The sequence below is a fragment of the Rhinopithecus bieti genome, unplaced genomic scaffold (assembly GCF_001698545.2).
Source record: "Rhinopithecus bieti isolate Rb0 unplaced genomic scaffold, ASM169854v2 scaffold_4553, whole genome shotgun sequence".
In the NCBI taxonomy this organism is placed as follows: domain Eukaryota; kingdom Metazoa; phylum Chordata; class Mammalia; order Primates; family Cercopithecidae; genus Rhinopithecus; species Rhinopithecus bieti.
The window spans coordinates 5,942,283-5,966,420 of NW_016804694.1; the positions used below are offsets into that span (position 1 = coordinate 5,942,283).

Sequence of the window (24,138 nt, forward strand, 5' to 3'; positions counted from 1 at the left end):
TGGACACCTCGTGTTTACATCAACAGAGCAGTTGCTAGAGGAAGCAGCCTCCTGCCCTCCAGAGGGATGTCTGGTGCCCAAGGCCTGTTGTTTGTGTACCTTGTCTCAGTAGTGACCGAAGGGGCAGGCACGCCTGGGCTGGGTCTCTGGGGCAACGCACTGTTAGGGTCCCAGCTGTCCCTGCACATAAAGCACCAACTCCATCAATGCATCCCTGAAGTATCCTCTTTCAGGGAGTGAGAATTTAAACCTTCCTCTGGTGAGGCTTCTATTTTCCACCAGCCCCCCTCCTGGCCTCTCTGCTCCCTTCCCAATGAGGGCAGCTCCATGTCCAGCCAAGATCCAAGGAACAACCATGCCTGACCCTGTCCTCTCCTTCTCAACCACCTCCTAGAATCTCTGAATGTTTTCTGAAATGACCGTGGGAAATGGGACAGGGAGAGGCATGTTGCAGTGCATCCCAGGCCTAACCCAGTTCCTTTCAGGCACTGCCATCCCAACAAGAAGGGGGCAAGGACCGGCAGAGACAGGATGGGAGGATTCCAATTTTGGTTTCCGTCCCCAGATACTAGCTGTCTGGTGTCTCTTAACCTGTACCCCCAACACACAGATATATATACACACATACACACACACACACACCTTCATGTACCAGTTACTTCCTAGAGTCTGTTCTTCCTGCAAGAACTCCTTCTCAGCCTCTTCAACTCCCACTGGTCTCTGTCCTTCCCTTCTCCCAGAGCTGGGCCTCAGGGGTGCTGGCAGCAGTTGAGACTGAATGGTGAAGGAGGTAAAACATGACTCTGGAAGCACATGGCTCTGCCCTCTCTAGCTGCATCACCTTGGGCAAGTCACTTAACCTCTCTGGTCTCAATTTCCTCACCAGAAAAATTAGGATAATAATAGTACCTACCCCAAACATCCTTGTGAGGAATAAATGAGTTAACCTACATAATATTTTAGGGCAATGTCAGGATGTCGCTCTCCTTGTTACTAAATTCCAGGGAATATGACACAGTAGGAGAAGCATGGAACTTGGGAGCTGACAGATTTGGGTTCAAATCCCAGCACCCCACTGACTCCACGTGTGACCTTGAATGAAATACCTTACTGCCCAGTATCCTCCTGTGCAGGACGGGGACTATCAATAGAACCTTACCCAATAGGGTTAACACTGGGGATGGGGTGTGCCAGTCCTAAAGAGTTTAGAGGCAGCTGTAGGGAGAGGAGTCAAGCTCCTGGCATCTGATCCCCCAGATTAGTTGTTGCACTCTGGGGTGAGCAGGGTAAACTGGTATGACTTGGAAAGGAGAGCCAGAGACCAGCCAGGAATTCAGGCCCCCAGGAGGTGCCATAAATAGCCAGAGCAGATCAGAGGGCCTCCAGGGATGGCAGGTAGGGAGACGAGGAAGGCTCAAAGCAGCAGTGAAAAAGGAAGCTGTCAGTCATCAGTCTGGGGGCAGACCCAGGGCCCTCTCCCAAAGGTCAAAGGGAAAATTGTCTATAAGTAAGATAGAAGAAAGGGGACAACTCTTAAGAAAGGACCAGGCTGAGACCACCTGTGCACCATTCACTCTGAGCTGTTGGGAGAGGCAGGACATTCTCGCCACACCATTCACCTGTGGTCTTCACAAGCCCACTCTGCGCCCTATTTTCTGCTTTTTGACCATTTGGAAATAGAAATCAATAGCACAGCCTGTGTCACAGATGGGAAAACAGAGGCTCAGAGATGTCAAGTGATTTGTCCAAGATCACACAGTGAATCAGGGGCTAAGATGGGGATATGAACATAGAATATTTTTTGCCTCCTAATCCAGGGTTATACATGACAGCCAAAATAGAAGGCCCTGTCCTCAGGGAGGAAGTCTTTCTAGCAGGAGAACAGTGAACTGAAAGGATCCATCCTCCTTGCTTTCCTCCCCAAGACATTTTACTCTTCCTCCGTTGATCCAGGCATATCACCATAGCTGGGCCTGGGAAGTGGTAGACAGATGCACATTTATAATGCTTCAGAGATGTTTTATCAAAGGTAGCTGTGCGCAGCCCTGGGAATAGGCTGAACTTGGGCTCCAAAGACCTGAACTCAAAGCCCGTGTGATCTTATACAAATCACTTCACCTTTCTCAGCCACAAGTCCCTAACTTGCAAAATGAGGTCCATAATTCACACCCATGTGAGACTGGTGTAAGGACTAAATGAGATAATGCATGCTTGAGTGCTTGATTAATGCCCCAAATATAATAAAAGCTGGGAGCCCCTGGTGAGGCAGCACCTTATTCATCTCTGTACTCTTGGTATTTACCACAGCACCTGGAACATAGAAACCTCTGATAAATGTTGACTGAACAAGAAAATGAAGTAAACTCTTTGCATTTAAACGTGGTATGTTTGTGTCATAACAACATTCTTTGCAGTTTATCAGCTGCCACTGTCTTTTTATTGTGGACACAGGAACTATTACCTCTACTCTGTGCTTTATTCCCTGGAAAAATGTTTGAAAAAATAAGATGTGGATAAAAATGCTTTCAGTGGCCAGGCGCGGTGGCTCATGCCGCCCAGCACTTTGGGAAGCCGAGTCAGGCAGATCACGAGGTCAAGAGATAGAGACCATCCCGGCCAACACGGTGAAACACAGGTGAAACCCTGTTTCTACTAAAATCACAAAAATTAGCCGGGCGTGGTGGCACGCACCAGTAGTCCCAGCTACTTGGGAGGCTGAGGCAGGAGAATTGCTGGAACCCAGGAGGCGGAGGTTGCAGTGAGCGAAGATCGTGCCACTGCACTCCAGTCTGGCAACAAAGTGAGACTCCATCTCAAAAAAAAAAAAAAAAAAAAAAAAATGCTTTTAGTAGTAAATCCAAAAGGTAGGGGACCATATAATTTATTGTTCACAGCGGGACACCTTTGGGAGTAAAGGGGTGCTATTAGTAATTATGTCTGGACAACAGGAAGAAACCATGAGCATCCCTGGCAAACAAAATGCTGGGCATCACACTAACAGAGCACTCTGCTGCTCACTCTCTGGAGGAGGGAGCCCAAATCTTCCAAGCCATCTTGACTCCTCTTCTCTAGTCAGACCCTCTAAAGGGTGCCCTACCCTCTCATCTCCACCAGCCAAACCCATTTGGAGCTGTTTTCAGATCCATTCCCTAGTGTTCTTAGGTTCCTCATTTTTCACCTACAAGTGACCCCGACCCCTTCCTTCTGCTTCCCTAAGAATGGCCTAGAGGGTTTGCACTGCTCTAAACACAAAGACTTTTGCCCCTGCTAAGTACCCATCATGAGAGCTGCAAAAATCATCTAGCCATCCTCTGCTGCTGTTCCAGCTCAGGGTCTTTTCTAGGAGACCCCATCATCTCTCTTTGGCCTCAGTAGGTTTCTCATTGGTCCCCTGCCTCTGCTCTTCCCAAGTGCTCAGACCACCTGTCTCATCTGTTCAGAGACAAAGGCTTCCCACCTCACTCAGAGAAAAAGCAAGGTACTTATGACAGCCCATAAGGCCCCGGTCCCTTTAACCCTTGTTATCTCTTTGGTTTGATCTCTTAGAACTCTCCAGTCATCCAGATGTCCTCACTAGTTCCTCAAACACCTCAGGAAGGCTCCCTTCTCAGAGCCTTTGCTCACATTGTTCCCTTCCTTGGAATGCTTTCCTCTTATATATCCAAATGATTAGTTCCCTTACCTCCTTAACACCTTCTTCAATTGTCTCCTTTTCAAAGTCCTTCACCCTGGCCATCCTATAAGGATGTAACCCCACCTCTTAGCACTTCCTGTTTCCATTTCCTGTCTTTTCTCCTTGGCACTTATCGGCACCAAATAGATGATGTATTATACTTATTTGTTGTCCAGTCCCTCAAGCTCCACAAATCGTCACAGCAGGGATTTTCATTTGCTTTGTTCTTTTGCCATATTCCCTGTACCTGAAACAGCACCTGGCATAGAGTAGATGCTCAATAAGTATTTGTTAAGATGAATAAAAGACTGACTGTGAGGCCACATAGCATGGAGGTTGAATATTTGGCCTGAAGTACAAAGGCCTGCGTTTTAATCCTGGCTCTGCACACTTCTGTGAGTCTCAGTTTACCTGTAACGTGGGATAATACACATCACCTCCCACGGCTGTGGCAAGCATACATCTGATTTCATTTAACCCCCTAAACCCACTGCCTGGCCTATTTCAAAATCTCTGAGCTAAGTAAATGGCAGCTGTTGTTACTCAGGGAGGCTCCTGATCAATTTGACATTACATTATGGCTTTGTATAGGCAAATCAGCACCCGCTGCTTTTGAGTCACAACTCACACACTTTCTCCCCAAATTGTCAGTTTTGATCCCACCTCTTCCCAGGCCCCTCCTTTCCTAAACCCATGTTCCCCCAGAGGAAATGGCCTGGGTCTTTTTGCAGTCATCTCCTTTCAACACACATCTCCTCCTGCTTATATCTCAGAAGGCCACCCTCCTAAATCTCAAGATGCCTGCCCTGGGGCCCCTTCCACACTCTCCCCCAGTGGAGCTAGGGAAGTTGGGTGGGAAACAAAGGGGAGAATATGAGGTGAGCTGAAAGGGAGAGGGAGAGGAGAGCAGGCCAAGCCATACCCACCTGCCAGGTTCCTGTCTTTGCCTACTGATAAATAGGGGATACTAATGGCCAGATTTTCCATTCCCCCACCCCAGCACCCGCCGTCACTCAATTAAAAAAAGATAGAGGGAGAGAGCCTGGGGGAGGGGCAGGAGGCCTTGGCTATAAAGCCTGTGGCTAAGTGGGGAGAGCACGAAGTCGGGCCTGCTGGGTCCTTTTCCCGTCATCCCCAGCCAGATTTAGCTGCTGACAGCTGCTTGGGACTCTGCCGCCAGAGCCTGGCCCAGATCTGCCTGCCTCTCCTTTCTCTCAGTGACTCCTGAGCCACAGACCCTCCATGGCCCAGAAGGAAGAGGCTGCTGCAGCCGCTGAGACTGCCTCCCAGAATGGGGAGGATCTGGAGAACCTGGACGACCCTGAGAAGCTGAAAGAGCTGATTGAGCTGCCACCCTTTGAGATTGTCACAGGGTAAGCCTCAGATGTGGGCCAGGGTTCTGCTCCCTAGAAGAGTGCAGGCTTGGGGTAGGCTGTGGAAATTCAGGATGGTATTTTATTAGGCGTCAGGGCCAGCTACAATCCTGTAGCAGTGAGAGTGCACCAGTGGGCACGGCAGGGGTGGTAGGGGACCCAGCAGCAGATTCTCATGGCTTCTTAGGGTGACACCTTGGGCTCTCTAATCAGGGAGAGGTAGGAGGAGCTCCTTGGAGGCAAGAGTCCAGAGAATAAAACCACCCTTCAGGCCTCCTGGTATTGGGACAGCCACCTGCCTCTCTGGGTAGAGGCTTAGTCCCAGGGAGTTTGGTGAGGACAGATGATGAGACTGGCACATCTATATGTGGCTCCAGTCAAAGCACCCCTTCCCCTCAACTTCTCTCTCTGTTCCTGAGTGGGTCTCTCCTCTAGCCATAGGCCTCTAGCCCTTTCTTTAGAGCTTCTTCCTGGAGTAGAAGCTCCCAAGACAGGAAAGATAGATCCATCCTTTCCCAAGACTCAGAAGCAGCTTTTTTTCGTATTAAATCTATTCTGAGTCTCCTCAGGGGCTATCCCATAGAGAAACAGGGAAATTACATGCAGATAACGCAGCCCAGGAGCTTATGGACACAGGAGCTGTTCCAACATGCTCAGGCATTGCCTAGAGGAAATGGGACCCAAAGAAAAGGTTCTACAGACTGCGAGGAGGGGGCTGTGTGCAGGGTACCTCTGTCTTATCCAGATTATGCCATCTCCAGGAAGAAAACTAAGTAGGCTTCTTCCTCTTCCCTTTCTATTCCTGTAGTGGAAGACCCTGCTAAATCCTGAGCAAAGAATAAAGGGAATCTATGAGGCCACATTTCCTCCCTGAACCAAACGTTTCCTTCATGGGGTCTCCAGGAATGCCCACAGGCAGAGTGGGTGCGAGACTAAGAGAAGTTTCAGGAAGAAAGGAGGCATGATGCTTTCAAGGGGGAAAGGAAGCCCTGAATGGCAATTTGGACTTGATATTTCAAGCTTGGCAAGTGATTTTCCAGTCAGCCACAGTTTTAGCACTTACAACATGAAGAACCTATACTAGTAAGGTCCCTTCCAGCTCAGATGTTTTCTGATTTCCAAGAGAACCTAAGGGAAAATGCATCCTATTTCCTGAGGCAAGAGTAGCCCCTGAACTTCCATTTGCCCATGCCCACCCAACTAATCTCACCCTCATCCTAGGATTAAGGGAGCAGCTGGGCACAGATTAATATAGACACAGGGAAAGCCTAGGGCAGCCTGGCCAGGACAGTCCTCAATTCCAGTGGCTTTCTTATGGAAGGAGAGCCTTTTTCTAACACTCAAGCATGCTGGTACACACTATCCTTAGTCATACACACACGCGTGTGCACACTACACTCTGTGTGGCATTCCAACACAGAGGCAAGGTGGGTCAAGAACAGAATTAGACTGTTTGTTGAGCTAAACATGCTTTGGGGGTCCCAGAGCAATGGATCCTGAAGGGTTAAGTCCCCTGATATAACTTCTATTTGTCCAGGGCTTTATAATCACAACATAGTTTCATGAACATGAGACCATTCAACACTCAGCACAAGGTAGGAGGAGATGTATTATTGTCACTTTACAGAGGGGGAAACTGACACTCAGGGAGACTGAATGATATGTCCGAAACCACAGAACTGGGCACATCTTCTGACTCCCAGCAAAGTATCCTTTCTACTGGTCTCTTATTCATTCTGGGTTCCAGGTTTCCCAGAGCTCCACATTATCTCCATCTGGGAAGTAGAGAGGATCAGAGGCTTCTTAGGACCCAAGGCTCAGAAAAAGAGGCACAGAAGGGGCAGCGTTCTGAGCATTCTGTGAGCAGTTCAGGTGGGAGGTAGAGCCCTGAGTGTTTCCTGGCCACAAGTAACAGCTGTGGAGAGCTGTCTCCTGGGCTCCTCTGGGTAAACAGATGGCTTAAAATAGCCCAGAGGTGCAGCTGGGTCTGTACAGGGACAGGGTGAGGGAACAGTTTTCCTCTCCTTCCCTCTTGAGATGCATTCACTCCATGACTCCCTCTTGGAGTCAAGGGGGTCACCAAAGCAGCTCCTTTTCTAGCCTGGTCTCCAATAGGGAAGATCTTTAGTGCTCCTTATATTTGGGCCACAAACTAGCAGAAGAGCAGGTGGCTTTTCAGGAAACAGTCTGACATGAGGAGGGGGTAGCTGGTAGGAAGGAGAGATGTCCAGTTCATGGTTGAATAGGGCATTCAGGATAGAAAGTGGAACTGAGCACATTAACAGTAACATGGTAGAATGTTCTGGAAAAGGGCCTAAGACTGCCATAGCGTGCTGAAGCCAGCTCCTGTTGGTTCACAAGTCTCTTCCCAACTCTGCATCCAGTGATATCACCTCGGGAGCTTGAAATCTCCATAATGGGAGTACTTACCTTATGGAAATCAGCAAACTTTAGAAATCAAGGATTCTTCCTTCTATCAGAGAGCTGAGCGTTACACTTACCAGCACACCACTGAAAACCAGAAACCTCTGAAAGTGAGAAGAGCAGTGGAAAATGGATCGAGTTTGGTAATGCTTAAGATGGAGCTCCAAAGGATATAATTTGACACCTGGAGAAGGCATCATATGTATCATACATCAATTTCCTTTTTGTTTTTTGGAGATGGGGTATTGCTTCTTGCTCTGTTGCCCAGGATGGAGTGCAGTGGTGCAATCACAGCTCACTGTCGTCTCAACCTCCCGGGCTCAGGTGATCCTCCTGCCTCAGCCTCCTGAGTAGCTAAGACTACAGGTGAATACTACCACGTCCAGCTAATTTTTGTATCTTTTTATAGAGATGGGTTCTCACTGTGTTGCCCAGGCTGGTCTCAAACTCCTGGCTTCAAGCAATCCTCATGCCTCAGCCTCCCAAAGTGCTAGGACTACAGGCATGAGCCACTGTGCCAGACTAGCTTTGAGTGTCTACTGTTGTCCAAAACCTTAGAAGTTGGATTATTCACTCTTTCAGGTGAGGAAACTAAACCTCAGAGGGATTAAGTCATATGGCCAAAGCTTGTAGATGGAGTAGGATGTGAACCCCAGGACTGTCTGACTCCAAATCATCACACTGCATCCAAAAGACCAGAGAGGATTCTTTTTATATTTACTGAATAGGAGTTGATCATTTACTGCCCGTTTCCCCCGTTAGTATTCAACCTCTATGAGGATGGCACTTTGTCTTTTTCACTGCCTTATCCTTAGCACCAAGCTCCTGATAGGTACTCAATACGTATTTGTTGAATAAATGAATGACCTAATGAATAAGAACCTCTTGTGTGGTTTTTAGGCTCTCTGTCAGACAAGATAGGGAGTGAACTGGGGGAGGGTTTCTTGAAGACAGCAGCTCAGGGTGTATGAAGATCCAGCAGTAGGAGGCTTAGGTAAGAATTCCCCTGGCTCATGCCTGCTTCTGGACACAGCATGTTTAGTGGAGCTCTGGGGCACCAGAGCTGGTTGCTCCCCAGCTTTCCAACCCAGTGAGAAGAGACTGTGATTCTGCCTGGCAACACCCTTGATGTGAGCTTGGCTTTGTCTCTAGTTATGTTGTATATGTTTCTACAGAAAGCAGAACCTCCTATCCAAGGGATTATTATGGAACAAAGATAAATGGCACACAGAGTGATTCTTCTTCCAACCACTTCTTTAGCTACCAGTAGTTTACTCTGGCCATGTAAGGAACACAGAGAGGCAGTGTCCAGAGGAGAAGGGTGAGATAAGGAGTGAAGGGACTTCGACATCAGTTAACACCAGACACAGCCCTTTACCCTCACCCTGGCCTCTGGAGCACACTGGGTGGTGTGTCATCAAGAAGAGAAGGCAACTCACTGACTCTGACCAACCTGCCTTCCACAGTGGGTTGGGAGCAGGTCAAAGCTCAGGTGTAAAGACCATGCCTCCCAGGGAAAACAGACAAGTCCAGGGCTTCCCTTGGGCAAAATCCCATCCAGTCCCACAATCCGGAGTTCCCTTCTCAGTTCTAGGGAGTCAGGCTGCTAGAACACTCTGCTCCTGCTCTTACTACTCTTTCTGATTATGCCTACTCCTTGGTATCTGCTTGGAAAAGTGCTCTGAGAAAGCAGAAGGCCAGTGAAACCAGCAATCCTCCCTCTTTCACGCCAGTCACCAGTAGGTCTAGTGAGGGAAAGCTGAAACAAGTCAACACATAATAACCTGTGAGTAGATTTTTCCACTCATGGATTATTCTGGAGCAAATGTTTAATCTCAGCCCAGCTTCAACTGCCCTCTGGGTTGCTTCTTTTCACAGTATAGATTTATGCTTAGAAAATTCAAATGTTTTGAATGTGAACCTGAGAAAAATGTATTACATTTACTCACATTCCTTCTCCCTCCATCAAGCAGATTATCTTCCCATTTTTTTTTTATAGATATTTGGACTCTCTGTTTCCTCCCAAGTGAATTGAAATGCCCAGTAGCCTGGGTCTAAGTAGATGAAGTGTGACTGGCCTTGTTTGCAGAAAGTACAAGGAAATGGTGCTTAACAAGGTGCTATTAGAGGCTGGGGAGAGGGAATAGAAATCAGGCTGTCGATTTCTATGTATGAGGAAGTAACTGGATCAGGGAAAGAAATCTACTACCAGCATCTCTCTCCTGACCACCACCACCACCCCCACCCCCAACCCACCACCACCACACACACACACACACCTTTACTGGTAAAATATTTTCTGGGTTAAATGTAAAGGACTATAGTTAAGTATGATACTTAGACCTATCATGCTACTTTAAAAAACCTGCTGGTGATTATTTAACGAGTCAGGTGTCATTATTTACTTCCTTCCACTAGTGGGCATAATAGTGTTAATTTATTCTGTGAGTCTACAAAATTGCCCGAGATGGCCATGTTGTCTAGCTCGCTGGAGAAATTCCAGACCTCTACTACCTCTGTTCTCCTGGTTTTCCCCCAGGACCTAGCTATTTCAGCATGTGAGAGGCCTAAAGAATCTCATCTGACCTTTTTGCTCCTTCTAGAAGACCAAGAAACCCATTCAGAAATCAAGCAAGTTTAGTCTCTGAGCAAGCCCAAGGGAACGACTAGGAACCAAACCTTCCCTGCCTTTCCTTTGCTCCTTGAAAGCACTTCTTTTCCTGAGGCATCTAGTCCAGAAGGCTCTGCTGAGGGACAGAGTAGATTCTAGGGCTGCTCGCCAGAGGGGTCGGAAACAGGTATTTATAGAGATGACCTTTCTTCCTCTCCCTGAGGTTTCAAGTTTCTCTGGGTCTTCTCCTCTTGCCTAGGGAAGAGGAGAAGGGGAAAATGTCAGAGCTTAAGAAGGGCAGAAAGAAACAGTCACCTCACAACCATCCAAGCCAATTTGCAATTGCATGCTGGGCCAAATTCACACTGGCCTAAATTCATACTTTCAGCTGAACTATACTGAGCAAAGTTGGAGCTGTGCTTTTGGGAGCTCCAGAAGGAAAAGAGGGACCACACGGCAACTTCTGTTTAAGCCTCCAAGCTATTTGAGTAGCCATGAATACTTGCAAGGGTTCCATCTGACAATCCATCATATAGGTGGCCCTGGATTAGACTTGGGGAGGGGGGCAAAAGGGCTTGAAGAGCAAGTTTGGGCAGGAAAGGTAAGCTCTGTGCTTCTCAAAAGCAAAAAGGCACTCTAGGAACTGAAGGGATCATTTGGCAACTGGTAAAGTTCAGGAGTGGTCTGGTAGGGTGAGTACCTTTAGGGAGCACTCACTATAAGTGAATGCCTAACAGGGATTGAGAAGAGGAGCAGGGAAACATCAGGCGATCCATTCTCCTAAAATGTTAAGTAAACAATAAACACCTCCAACTAGTCACAGAGGGGCTTAGAGAGCTAAGTATAGTACCTGAAGGAATCCTGGGGCTGGGTCCTCAAACACATCCATCTCCACAGTGGAAAACGAACCTGACAGCAAGGGACATGGAAACTTGGGTGGTGGACACATTTTGGTGATGGGCGGGGGTGAGGGAATCCTGCAGGGAAATAAGTCAAGTTTACTCATATCTTTGGCATCTGCTGCTTATCCCTAGGCAGCCAAGGCCCTGGGATACCAGGGATTCCCCTGCAGCCCAAGGAGTCTGGTGACTTCTTTGCGTAAAGAGAAGAGGTGGAGATAGGCAATAGTAGAATCAATGGTGCCATAGCTATCTCTTGGGGTAGCCAGAGAGATTACATTTTTAAAAAGGAAAACATTGAGTCTTTCTAGCTGGTACTCATCTCCTCCTCTCCTGACATTTTTCATCTCTCCTATTAAAACTTCATTTTCTTTGGCCTGCAAACTTGCACAAATCTTGCCTGTTTTAGAAAAACACACACATACACATAAAAGTAAAAACAATCTTCAACTTTTTTCTTCTCCTTGTTATTACCAAAATTTTCAAAATTCCTGGCCTTTTCGCGCTATAGTTAAATATGATACTTAGACCTATCATGCTACTTAAACAAATCTGATGGTAGAATGTTCTGGAAAAAAAAAAAATCCTGCTGTTTTCATTTCCTAACCATCCATCTCCTCCTCAAAGGCACCCACACAATTCATCACCAAGTCTAGTGTCCTAAGACACCTACTGGACTTGTTCAATTTGAGGCTTTTCCTCAGCTTCACACCATATGCCTATTGCCACCACAGTAATCTTGCATGGACATCACTTTTATTGTTTTTCTTCTCAAGAACTTGTAACAATTCTCTACTGCCTCCTGAATCAAGGCTATACTTTCGAGAACCTTCATAATACTTCCCCTACTGTACCTATTCAATTTTAGCAGTCTTGTAATGTTCTCAGCTGTTTCATTCACATCTTCTCTGTCCAGCTGCAATCTAGCTGCTAAATTATAAGCATCTGGAGGGCAGACACCAAGTCCTTTAAGATTTTGAAGTGACTCAATACTAAATACAGGCTTAATTATCCCAAGATACCCTTGAGTAGTCTGGCCTCACAGACAAAATTTCTTGGACACTTACCATGTGACAATCCCTTTACCTGAAAGTTAACACAGACTTGAGAAGTAGTCACTAGGAGAGCATGGTATTGCAAGTTTTAGGCCATTTCACGCCAAGATGCAATTTACAGGAGTTACAAGGAGAGAAAAGATAGCATAAAATGTTCTGCAAAATGTTTGTCTTGTTCTGTCTTGAGAAATTTTATATGCTTGCTACTTACCTGGCCACTTATTGAAATCATCCAAAGAGCTTTTTAAAAATACTGATGCTTAGACCAACTCTCTACATGTTCTGATTTAATTGGTTTGGCATGAGGCCCAGGCATTAACATTAATCTTAAGTCTTCTAGGTGATTCTAAGGTATAGGCAGGTTAAAGATTCAATGATTTAGAAATGTAGGGGTGTGTTGTGCTGGAAGAGAGATGGTGGAGACAATGTTTGGAGACCCTTCCTAGTAGGGTGACCAGAATGCACACCTCAATCCAAATTCTCCTCTCCTTCAGAAAAACCCTTTTGGATTTTTTAATACTTTTTTTTTTTTTTTTTTGGTCACTCATGTTACCACAGGCAAGACCTATTTCTAGTAAGAGTGAATGCATATCTGAAATACTGATCTGGAAGAGCTACCTACTCTAGGCTGGTTCTAGAAACAAGAACTTATCATTCTTTCCTGTCCTTTTGTCTCCTTGACCTACAGAGAACGGCTGCCTGCCAACTTCTTTAAATTCCAGTTCCGGAATGTGGAGTACAGTTCCGGGAGGAACAAGACCTTCCTCTGCTATGTGGTTGAAGCACAGAGCAAGGGGGGCCAAGTGCAGGCATCTCGGGGATACCTAGAGGATGAACATGCGGCTGCCCATGCAGAGGAAGCTTTCTTCAACACCATCCTGCCAGCCTTCGACCCAGCCGTGCGGTACAATGTCACTTGGTATGTGTCCTCCAGCCCCTGTGCAGCGTGCGCTGACCGCATTACCAAAACCCTTAGCAAGACCAAGAACCTGCGTCTGCTCATTCTGGTGGGGCGACTCTTCATGTGGGAGGAGCCGGAGATCCAGGCTGCTCTGAAGAAGCTGAAGGAGGCTGGCTGTAAACTGCGCATCATGAAGCCCCAGGACTTCGAATACGTCTGGCAGAATTTTGTGGAGCAAGAAGAGGGTGAATCCAAGGCCTTTCAGCCCTGGGAGGACGTTCAGGAGAACTTCCTATACTACGAGGAGAAGCTGGCAGACATCCTGAAGTAGGGCAACTGGGCTCGGCCTCACGTGAGTTTTCCTGGTGCCATGGCACCATCACTTTATGATGTTAACTCCAATAGAAGGTGTGAGGTCAGGGAGAATGAGTGATACATCTGATTTTCCTTTGGAAGGGTTTCATTTCTCTGCTTTTGACTGGTTGTAAAAATAGTTTAGAACATCATGTCTCCTTACTCTGAATCCCTCTCTAAACTTTTCCCTCCCACACTTTCGTATCAAAGTAACTTTCCCCTAACTTAGAATACTCAAGGTTGACAGGAATCCTAAAACTTTTATGAGACAAGATGACTTTCTTTGGTAAGACTGAGATGGTAGAAGGACCTGCTACTGAACCACAGCAGAGAAGATACTGAAATCCTCTGAGTATGCCCCCATGTACATGTCAGAGATTACTAACTCTAGACACCTTCTAGATGTCCCGCTCCCATATCCACTGGCAATCTTACCATTCCATTTTTCTCTAATGAACGTTTTTTAGTCCTTCAGGGGCAATTTTTTCACTTATGGTAATTTTGAAATTCCCCAAATGGACTGGTATTTAACTTTTTTTTAGCCAGACCTGCTTTCATGTTTTCAAACAAATGGCTACACTTTGAAGGAGACCAATAATTGCTGAGTGAAAATATAATACGAGAACATTTTCCTTATGTTGAGAAGACCTCAGCAGAATTCACGAAGGATGTCGAATGCAGGAATGGGGATAATATAGTAACAAGCTAGTCCATGCAGGAATATTTAAAGAGTTAAAAAAGATGTTTGTAAATTAGGCAGCAGCTCAGAAGTAACCTCTCACAGATATCAAGAGGTGATAGGAGAAAGATTAGCTATTTAAGCAAATAATTAGGACACAATTAAGGCCAATTTGGCCCCTTGCTGAGGGTAAATTAAACTCTAACAGAAACAGGCCAATTACCCTCAGGAAAGAGGGCTAAACGATCCTTTACTATCCTTTTTTGCATTTAGTCTGATGGACTTTGTGCCTACAGAAATGCTATGACTAAGCCCCCTTTGCAAGGTCTCAGTTACTGATCAAAATCTTCCAGTAATAGAGGAGGGGTCCTCATGACACTCTTACCCAACTTTAATTCTGCAACAACTCACATATTACTAAAACATGAAAACAACATGCGTCCATGAAGATAATTTACTTTTCGTCTTTCTCACTCCTAACACGCTTAAGAGAAGATGTCACTTCATAGACACGTTTAGGAAATAATATCAGTGTTCCAGGACTTGATGCTGACAGGTGTTTTCTATCAGACATGTGCATGGGCACCTGATCATTCTCAAGCCGAGCATTTGCCAACCCATGAAGATACAACTTTCAGCCATTTCTTTAAAAAAGCAGGACTCAGTCAGTGAAGTCAGTGAGCCTATGGTAGGGTATACTGTGTGGTACTCTGCTCACATAAAATAAGACACTTGGTAGTGGTGAACAGTAGTCAAAACAGATTTCTGAGGGTGCCCTCTGAAAATATAAAATTTAACTTTTAGAATTCCTTGAAGATGTTCTTAGTGTATGTACTATCACTGTAATTATAAACCCAACATAGATTCTACAGACTTAACCGGCAGCTTAAAATTTAATCCCAGTATACTTTCCTTTCAAACATCTTTCAGAGTCAAGGACCCAGCTGCCTAACTAGCAAGTCCTTAGGGCTTTTAAATTTTTTTTTTCAGTGATTTTTTTTTTTCATTAAAATTAAGCATTTCAAAGAAGATTTAAAATGTTTACATTTTGGATTGAGGGTTGTATCTTATACTAATCTAAACAGAAGTAAAAGAAATAAATCACTGAGGAAAAAGTATCTAAGTCAGATTCATTTTAAATGAAATATTACTAGACATCTTCAATTATAACCCTCCTTTCATCAAATATAACTTATTTCATCTTTTGTTTTTTTAAAAAAATGACAAAATAGTATTTAATCCTACATTTAGTCAAAAGACCAGAGTTAAAGCAGATCTCTTCTGGGGCTTTTTCTGTGTAAACTACATCAAAACATGAACAAAAGACTGGCTTCTGATTTAGTCAATCCTGGGTAAATCAGAAACCAAAGGAAACTCTGGAGGAGAAATTAAGGGACTTGTTGGGAAGGGCACACTGAAGCCTTAGTTCAAAAAGAAACGAGTCATTGTTGGGGGTCAGCAGGGCTCTCAGTAATGTTTTGTTTGTTTTACCAAGGTCTTCCTGTTGCCACCAAGAGACAGCAGTGACATGTATAGCCATCTGGGACATGCCTGTCTTCCTAATATCATTTGGAGCTGGACAACATTTGACACCAACCAATCATACTGGACAAGGCCCTTAGAGGACTTGAAATATACTTCTCATGCTGTAATTCATTTAGGCTGTGCCTCTCTCTCTAATGCTGCTCTTGGGAAGGATGAAAGTGACCTGCAAGGAGAGAAATGCAACCATCCATGGGCTCCAGTCAACTATAGGACTGAAGGTCCTAATTGCTCAACCAAGGGGGCTGCTTAACACAAACAGCCTCAGACCCAAGGTTTAGATTTCTGAAATATGCAGTTTATGTTAAGTTGGGTATTTTTTAAAAAAAGAAAAACAGCAACATTAATAAAAGAAGTGGTGTGTTTTTCCCGTGGCCAGATTTTAAGAAACTCGAACATTTGGAAGTTGCCACAGACCAGTGAGCCAGTCCCAGACACAGGGACACCCCAGGCTATGAACCAAGCCGTGGTTAAACCAGGACTTGCCTAGACAATGTAGAATAACTCTCCCATACAGACTTTTTATGACAATCAAATGAAAGCCTTTCCCTTCTCTGAAGGCAAGTAATCTAGCAGAAGGTGGAACAAAAAGCATGAGAAATCTATGGTAGCCACATCCCAAATGCCAGTTAAAAAGCAACTAGCTTCTTTGTTAGAGAGGAGTGGGTGAAAAGTAGTAGTTTAATGTTCAGATATACACTCATTTAAAAGTATTCAATACATGATGTTTGACGGTAATGGCAGGATGATGTCAAGTCTCTCTTTTTTTTTTAAAGGTTTGTTTGAGTCCTATGTGGAAGCAAAAATTCACAGGTGAATTTCTGGGTGTCTGCCAAACTCTAACTAGGTTTCCAGGAATAATGTGTTCACCCTGATTACCAGGACATGCCTCCTTTCCCCAGGCTTCAAGTGTGATAAGTCGTCGGAATTTGACCCAAGACTACTATCGGCAAATGACAAAGTGCTTTATCACATTCCTGCTGAGTCCCAGAATTCCACTGACAGCCAGTCCTGGATGAGACTAGGTTCTGTTTAAAGAATCAAGGCTCAAACGCCACGGAAAAAAAAAAATAATAACCATAATCTCTTTAAAAAAGTAAAGGAAGCCTAGAAAATCCATGTTTTGACTTGTGTTAAGGTTTACAGATGGTACTCAATTTACAATGGTTTGTCTTGCAATTCTTTGACTTTACAACAGTGCAAAAGCCATACACATTCAGTATACTCTTCAACTGAACTCAACTTAAGATGTGGTTACCCAGACATAGCCCTAACATAAGTTGAGGAACATCTGTAATTGCAGAGTTAAGCAAAATACTGTAAGTTTCTTATCCCCACTCTCATTTTCAAATTTTGTATTTAGACAATCTCTCCTTCCTTTTTCCCTTCAATTTTATGCGGACAAAAGCAGTGCTTCAAGAAAAGCCTCAATCTAAAAGTTTGATAATGAACTTGACCCTCCACTGCCCCTACCCCAACAACATGAAGAATTTGTCTGTTCCACCTAGAAATACAAAAGTGCAATACTTTTTTGAAACTGTTGCCTCTTATCAGGCTGATTTGTGATAAGAACACAGTCTAAGGTACAAAGATCATATTTAATCAGTACTTTTCTGGTGTTTTAACCAGCCCCTTCTAAAATACAGTTGTTCTTTTATACTTGGGAAAGCAGCAAGTCCTGTGACAGACCCAAAGTCACTCTAGGGAGAAAATCAACAGCAAGTCTGGCATTTTAACTCTCAACACCACAGTAATGGGGAAAAAAAGAAAACATCTAGTTTCCCAAATAGCTCTGATACTGAACCATTGGCTAAATCCATGAACTTTATTTTCCTACCATAACCACAACAGAGGACTGGTCCTTGCAGCTTCGGAAGAAATGAGGACTAATATTTAGACCCCAGTTGGCTGTACATTCAAATCCTCTATGGAGGTTAAAAATACAAAAGTGGCCATCCCACTCCACCACCACATTTTTTTTTTTTTTTCAGATAGGGTCTTGCTCTATTGCCCACACTGGAATGCAGTGGCACAATCACAGCTCAATGCAACTTCAACCTCCGGGGCTCAAGCCATCCTCCCGCCTCAACCTCTAGAGTAGCTGGAACTACAGATGTGCACCACCATGCCCAGTTAATTTTTAATTTTTTTTTTTTTGTAGAGACAGGGTCTCACTATGTTACCCAGGTTGGTCTCAAACTCCTGGGCTCAAGTCATCTTCCAGTCTCAGCCTCTCAAAGTGCTGGGATGACAGATGTGAGAATTTTTTGAGAGGAAGTGGCCTTTATTTTTTTAAAGAAGGTTCATAAGGATTTTTGAGAATCACTGATTCATTGGGTCACTACTCTGTGTTAAGAACTCTGCCAGGCATTTAACATATATTATTTCACTTGTTTTCACGATTAAATTCAGACAGGTTCAATCACAGAAACCACGCAGTGGACAAAAGAGGGCAAAGTTCACCATGAGGAGATTCTAAAAACCTGCCTTTTGACTTGTCCAGTTTTATCTCTTATTTCTCACTTTGTTTCTCCTCCCACTTGGACTCTTTGTATGACTGTCTGAAATTAAGTTGTAGGTGAATCTTCCATTACCCACGTCCAGAGCAAACACACATAAACACAGAACCTCACTAAACCCCCCCCAAGTATTTATTTTTCCATTTTTATCACCACAAATTTCTTAACAATGTAGAATTTAACTTTGTAATTAAAACAAAAACTCTCCCCTGCGAAGGATAACACCAAGTTAGGTGCACAAACGACAAAAAATGCCAAACTAACTGATCATCCTTCCTGAAATTTCTCTTAAAAGCAGAGAAATAGAATCAATGCTGCCACCTAGCGGCCAGCCAAACAAATAAGGTAGCATACTGGAGAAGAAGGTCATAGTCCGCAACAATCTGGTTTCCCTGCCTATTATCAAGCCACCTACTCCTTACTTTTTTTCAAAAAAACACAGGCAACATATCCTAAGCAACCCTCCTCCACAGTCATAGTCCAAATCTTTAATAAGCAACAAAGTCGTGTCTTGTTTAAACACACTAACATTCTCATGAAACTTTCCTCTGCCTATTTTAGGTAGGTTTTGCCCAGTCATATGGCTCAGTAGAGATGACACAGGAGAACCATGGAAACATCCAAAACGTTCCACTGGTTCAGAGTGTGTACACAGTAATTTTGATGTCTGTTGCCTCAAATACCTCCTCGATCATCGCAGATACATTTTCCCATTGCAGACGATCAAGACCACATCCAATCCTGAAAAAGACAAAATATCTCCATTGATGGCAATGAAAGTGTCTAGGAAACTGCTCCTTCTCTCTTTCAAGTTATATCCACTCAAAGCATAAAAACAAATAACCTAGTCTGACACCCTTATAGGCAACCATGGTAGAAGTTTGGAAGTCAATTCTTGTTGTGAGTCACCTAAGACCATTCCTAGACAGCTCTGACATCCAAAAACTATCACTTCTGTTTGCCTAACAAAATACCACTTTCCAACTATTTCATGCTACATTTAGAAATGTATAACTGTCATGACATGGGAGACTCATTATCCCTCTATGACTGCTGACTAAAATTGGCTGTGGATGGATGGGGAAAGGTTGGTATTTTAAAAATGCACTTATGGTAACAGAATGTTAACGAAAATAAGGAGAAGAGGAATGAGGCACAGGAGCTGCAAAAAAGAAAGTCAAGATGGAATGCTGGGAAATGGTGAAATGGTTGCAATCCAGGAGTAAGGTCTTTGCAACACCCTGGTGAGAATAAACTCAATCATAAAACTCTACTACCTGGCACCTCCCAAGGTGTTACTCTAGTGATCCTCAACCCCCCAGGGAAAAGAGACTTAAAATTGCTAATTTGATGTCAGAATGTGATAATTAAGTCCATAAGGAATTGTGATAAAAAAATAGTTTCTGACACATACATCATAACTATATCAAAGACCCGTGTAAAGGGACATTGAGGCCACAAAGTAATGTGGGGCTTGAGACAAAATTGCATGTATGCTCAGCATTGACTCAAATCTACCAGGGTGACAGGAAGAAAAGAGATGAGGCCCATTGCCTGAAAAGAAAGTAAAGGGACTACTGAACCCTCAATGTCATTCCCTTCAGTTCCCAATACCTAAGGTCTAAGAAGTTACATCAGGGACAGATCCTCTGGCTGTTACCCATACTGACCAAAAGAAGCATGCAGTATAAAAGGGAATGATAATTTACAACTTTCTTGACACAAAGTAATAGGTTTGGGAGATGGGAAGTGGTCCAAGAGGGAAACCACCAATGCTCAGTCTTGATTCTTTAGCTCATATTGCTTCAGGAATAAAGGCCAAGCTTCAAGAAGAGGGTGCTCAGAATTCAACAAATGTGGCTGAATAACAACAGTCGCTCTAGGCTAAGTAGGCTGAAGCAGATGTATATTTCAAGGTAATTGTCCTGATTCATTCAACTCAAGCTAGAAAATGGCTGTGCCTTGGCCTAAGACCAGACAACTGGTTCACTGCTGGTTTTACAAAATTTTGACTTTTGTCCACCTTTAAATCTATATTTTGGGTTAAGCTTTTATTTGTCTTTGGGTAAGACAGTAAACCCCACCAATCAATTAAATCTCCATTTAGGGCCATGGATTTCCTTGCCTGGGCATGGAGAGGTCGGTGACTCCATTCTTCAGACAATGAGACTTCATTGCCTCTAAACTCTTCTGTAAGTTTTCATAAGTTGGCTTGTGCGAAGCCCTTTTCTTTGTAATCTGAACACAAAGAATTCAAACTTTCATCATCCCAAAATGATAGCCAAAGAAAAGTCATCACATTCCCCCAACATCCCGATAAGTAAAAGAGAAAGCACATTTTTATGGGAGAGCCTCAAGAAAATCCACTAAATAGAGACGGAGAAACCCAGACTCTGCCACGTAGTAATCTTTCCTTTTCCTAGGAAACCCATGAGATTAGCTAGTGGTGCCTATTGTCAATATTTTTAAGCAGGTAAGTGAAGTCTCTGTGCCACATCCAAGAGATAAGCTGCATATCTGTAACAGGGAAGAACGCATACCACCTGCAAATTCCCTGCTAAAAGCCTCTATTTATTTAGAATCTGTGCTTGCTTGCTTTTTGTCTCTCTATATAAAACAACAGAAAAAACTGGTAGGGTCCCAAAGTTAAAACACTGGAAGCCACATAAGCTTTAAGCACAGAATTCAAAGGGGCTAGGACCTCTCCCCACTCAGTTTGCCATCCAGATCAGGCTTGTAGTGGGTTAGCTGTAAGTTACCCACTGCCACCACTACGGAAGTCACCCCCTTTCAGGAACCAAATGCCATCCTGGACTGTTGAAGAACCCTACATTCAGGCAATAGTTAGGAGAGGAGCTAGGTATTATTTGAGACTGTACTTATTTTATTTTGTTTTTATTCACCCGCTTGCTAGCAGTATGCTAGTTGACATGGAATAAGAGAAAAGCTCCTTTCAGAAATCTGTCTCTTGAGACATTATTGTTTTTATCTCACTCTGCCTAGGAAATATAGTATGGCAGGCATTCCTAACTTTTGCAAGTCTTAGAACAGGCCTATGGTAAATGGCACAGGACTTCCCACAGAGCTGGGATGCAGTCTCACATTTCTTTCTAACCCAGTGCTCCAAGTAGCCGCCATCACTGGACTGGAGTTGTCATAAGATAGAAGCTTTTTGACATCCTTAGTTGTTTAGAATGGACCATCATGATCAACACAAATGTAGTACAGCCCATCTGTTCACAAATCCTTAAAATGTATTAAGCATTGGCCCTGAAAAAAAAAAGGAATTGGCCCATCTTACCAAGTAATATATATATCGCCCATCTCTCTTCAGAACAGCCACTTCTCCAGATTTCTTTTCTAAGAAAAAGTTATTTAATAGTAGAAATGAAAAAGAAAACCAAACACTGATCTCTAAGATTTTAAAATCTTTACAGATCTGAGTTTACTTCAGAACTAGAAATAATTTTCAACACCGAAGAAGGGAATACGGAAGATCTATTGTCTCCCATAAACACTCTGCTTTTTATCAGCATTCCCAAATACTATATTCCTTAACTTACAGCTTTCTTACAATCATGTTTCCTCACAACCCACCTTTGATCCCACTACTACTTTCAAATACAACCTCATTTGTCCACAAACTTTGTCTGTTGCCTTGAAATTGTTTTATAATGTATAGTTTTTTACTTGCCAAATGTGTATTTACTCAATATCTTTTTACATACAAAGAGCTGTATAAAGCATGAAGAGGAATATAGACATAGAAAAAAAGAATTATTACGGAGTTTTCAATCCAGAGAAGGTATCATCATTACAAATAACAATAATACAAAGCAGTAAGAATTGCTTTTGTCTAAGGCTAAGAAATACTGTGGACAATGGGTCTGTTAAGCCTGGAATGTGGTCTGAGAAACTGTTTCAGAAGCTTTACATAGGATTCTAGTGCACATTTCTGGTTTAAAGTCACCCGTAGAAAGTGATGGGAGGGGTCTATAAGGAAGAAGAGGTTTCTAAATTCCTCTTTGAAGAAAAAGCAGAATATTGGCAAGGAGGGGATCTTGAATGCCAACCTATAGACTAAGCATCTCAGAGTTATTTCAAGTTTCAGAGAAGTGCAGTAATATCGTCAAGAAAGTTTTATGATACAAGAGGAAGAGATTAAAAACATTCACAGGAGTTCAGGTTTGATAATGATAAAGGTCCAAACTAGAGGCCATTCTTGAGGAGGAAAATCTAAAAACATTTGGTTCTTAGAAATCCCCTCTTTATCTGCATATTTTGTTTAGTTTATTAAAGCTGTAAAGATTAAAAGGTGCTCTGAGCCAGCGGCAAACCCAGCGAGTGCTTTCCAAAAACTCACGTTGATTTAAAAGTTCTTCCGCACCCTCCAAATTTCTTCTGAAGAGCGACGCTATCCCGCCCAGCGCCCATTCTGCGACAATCCTCACTGATACAGCTGGGCTAAAGATCTGTTTTAGGGCATGCAAAAAGGTCTCCTTTCACATAAGTGATCTAAAAAAATGTGCAAAGGAAAAGACAAAGTTTTATTAGATACAGAAAATACTAAGTTATTTTCTGTATTTTGTGTCCCCCACGACTACCTCTCCCGGCACCCCTTCCTGCAATCTGATTTAAAGCCAAATCAATTACAGCATGTGTAAAAGGAAAGTAATGAATGATTCCTGCCTAGAATTTTGAGCCTTTCTTAAGTACATCAGCTAGCGAGAAAAAAAAGATAATTCAATCATTGATTTAATTAAAAAGTGCTTATGCTTTTGACCTCCATGATTACGAATTTCAGTTCACCAATAAGTTAATAGTTGTTACCCACTCTGCTTCCTTCTGGATCTTCATTAAGGCTGCTGGCCATGATACTGAGTCGCTATTTCCAGAATTTAAGTGTTTCTTCAGCTATGAGAAGGGAAAAGGAAGTAAAAATGCTTAGGCAGCCTTAGTATATAATATTCTGATTGCCCTGTACACCCGCTTAATAAGCTTTTTTCCCCAACGTTTATAGATGAATGTGAGTTTTTTTCGGTCCCTGGTACGTAACACAAAACTCTTCTGGGGCAAAAAAGAGGAAGAATGCTTAGCAACCCGCTCTCATTTCGCGCTTTCCTGGAGCGCCCCGCTCCGTCAGCGGAAGCAAAGCCCATCCCCAAGACACACCTCCTCCTTTCTCCAGGGCCACTCCCGAGCAAGGCGGATTTAGGACGCTCCCCTTTTCTGTGCACGACGCAAAAGTAGTTCCCCAGTGGGTTGAGCTTAGAAAAAAAACAGAAGGGACTTGGCCACAGTCCCGTTAAGCCGCAACCACAGAGTGTACAAGGTACTGGCGTGCTGAGCCCCAGGTGTGGGGAAAGGAAGGCTGCCTCTCATAGAACGTTCACCACCCCCCACTTTTTTGGGGGGTGCGTAGAAGGAAAGAGTCTAGAGAAGCCTCCCATTCTCTGTCTCCTACCCTAGGGCGGGTCAGCGAGGACGCAGGGTCTGTCCTGGGGTCCTATGGGAGGGTGCGGGGAGGCTCGCGCAAAGCCCCGACGTACCCAAGTCACCCTTCACCTGGAAAGGAGTCGGTTGTTTGGAGGTCCCCGCCCCGCGGGGAAGGGCTCCGGATCCGACCCTGGTAGGTGGGGAGCAGCGGACCAGCCCAAACGCTGAGCCAATCCCGCCAAAGCCCTTAATTGCACGCATCTAAGATGGCCGCCCCCGCCCGGTAGCGGGGCGGAAACGAGCCCCTCTAGCTTGCTAGCCGAGCCCACACTCTTTGGCGAAGGCCGCCGAACTTCCGGCAGTAAATTCCGTGGTGTCCCGCCGCCGCCCGCGCATGCGTAACGAAACTGCCCACCACGAGTCGGGAAAAGTGGCGCTTGCGTATTAGCCGCACGGGTGTGTCCTAGTGGCCACTTGGAAAGGGGTGGGCAGCTGGCAAAGGGGCTAGTTAGCGCCTGCGTAGTACTAAGCTCAAGGGAGCGTTTTGAGTTGAACGATCTGGCGCGTCTCGAAGGCGCCTGCGTATTCCTTCCACTAGCGGTGGTGTCAAATCAGGAAGGCGGGCGTGGCTGCAGGGAACGCCTGCGCGTTGCTCCCCCAAAGGGGTGGGGC

At 44.3% G+C, this 24,138-nt stretch overlaps 2 protein-coding genes across 2 annotated transcripts; one reads left to right on the plus strand and one right to left on the minus strand.

The window, feature by feature from the left end:
- Positions 1 to 4,760: 4,760 nt before the first annotated feature.
- APOBEC2 (apolipoprotein B mRNA editing enzyme catalytic subunit 2) lies at positions 4,761 to 17,076 on the plus strand. Its single transcript, XM_017870183.1, has 3 exons — positions 4,761 to 5,046; positions 12,724 to 13,288; positions 15,465 to 17,076. Exons 1-2 carry the CDS (start codon positions 4,916 to 4,918, stop codon positions 13,265 to 13,267), a joined length of 675 nt encoding a protein of 224 aa, XP_017725672.1. The 5' UTR covers positions 4,761 to 4,915; the 3' UTR covers positions 13,268 to 13,288; positions 15,465 to 17,076.
- Positions 17,077 to 18,666: 1,590 nt separating this feature from the next.
- OARD1 (O-acyl-ADP-ribose deacylase 1) lies at positions 18,667 to 23,920 on the minus strand. The gene is given in 7 exon segments (XM_017870184.1): positions 18,667 to 18,771; positions 20,156 to 20,268; positions 21,332 to 21,390; positions 22,394 to 22,451; positions 22,453 to 22,545; positions 22,865 to 22,944; positions 23,580 to 23,920. Coding segments are annotated over 6 exon segments (465 nt in total). The 5' UTR covers positions 22,904 to 22,944; positions 23,580 to 23,920; the 3' UTR covers positions 18,667 to 18,668.
- Between the last annotated feature and the right edge of the window lie 218 nt (positions 23,921 to 24,138).

Bases quoted from the DNA above. Each gene is read 5' to 3' on its own strand.
- APOBEC2 (XM_017870183.1), top strand. From the start codon at position 4,916: ATGGCCCAGAAGGAAGAGGCTGCTGCAGCCGCTGAGACTGCCTCCCAG. The intron at 5,047-12,723 runs GTAAGCCTCAGA...CTTGACCTACAG, and splicing joins CCCTTTGAGATTGTCACAGG to AGAACGGCTGCCTGCCAACT.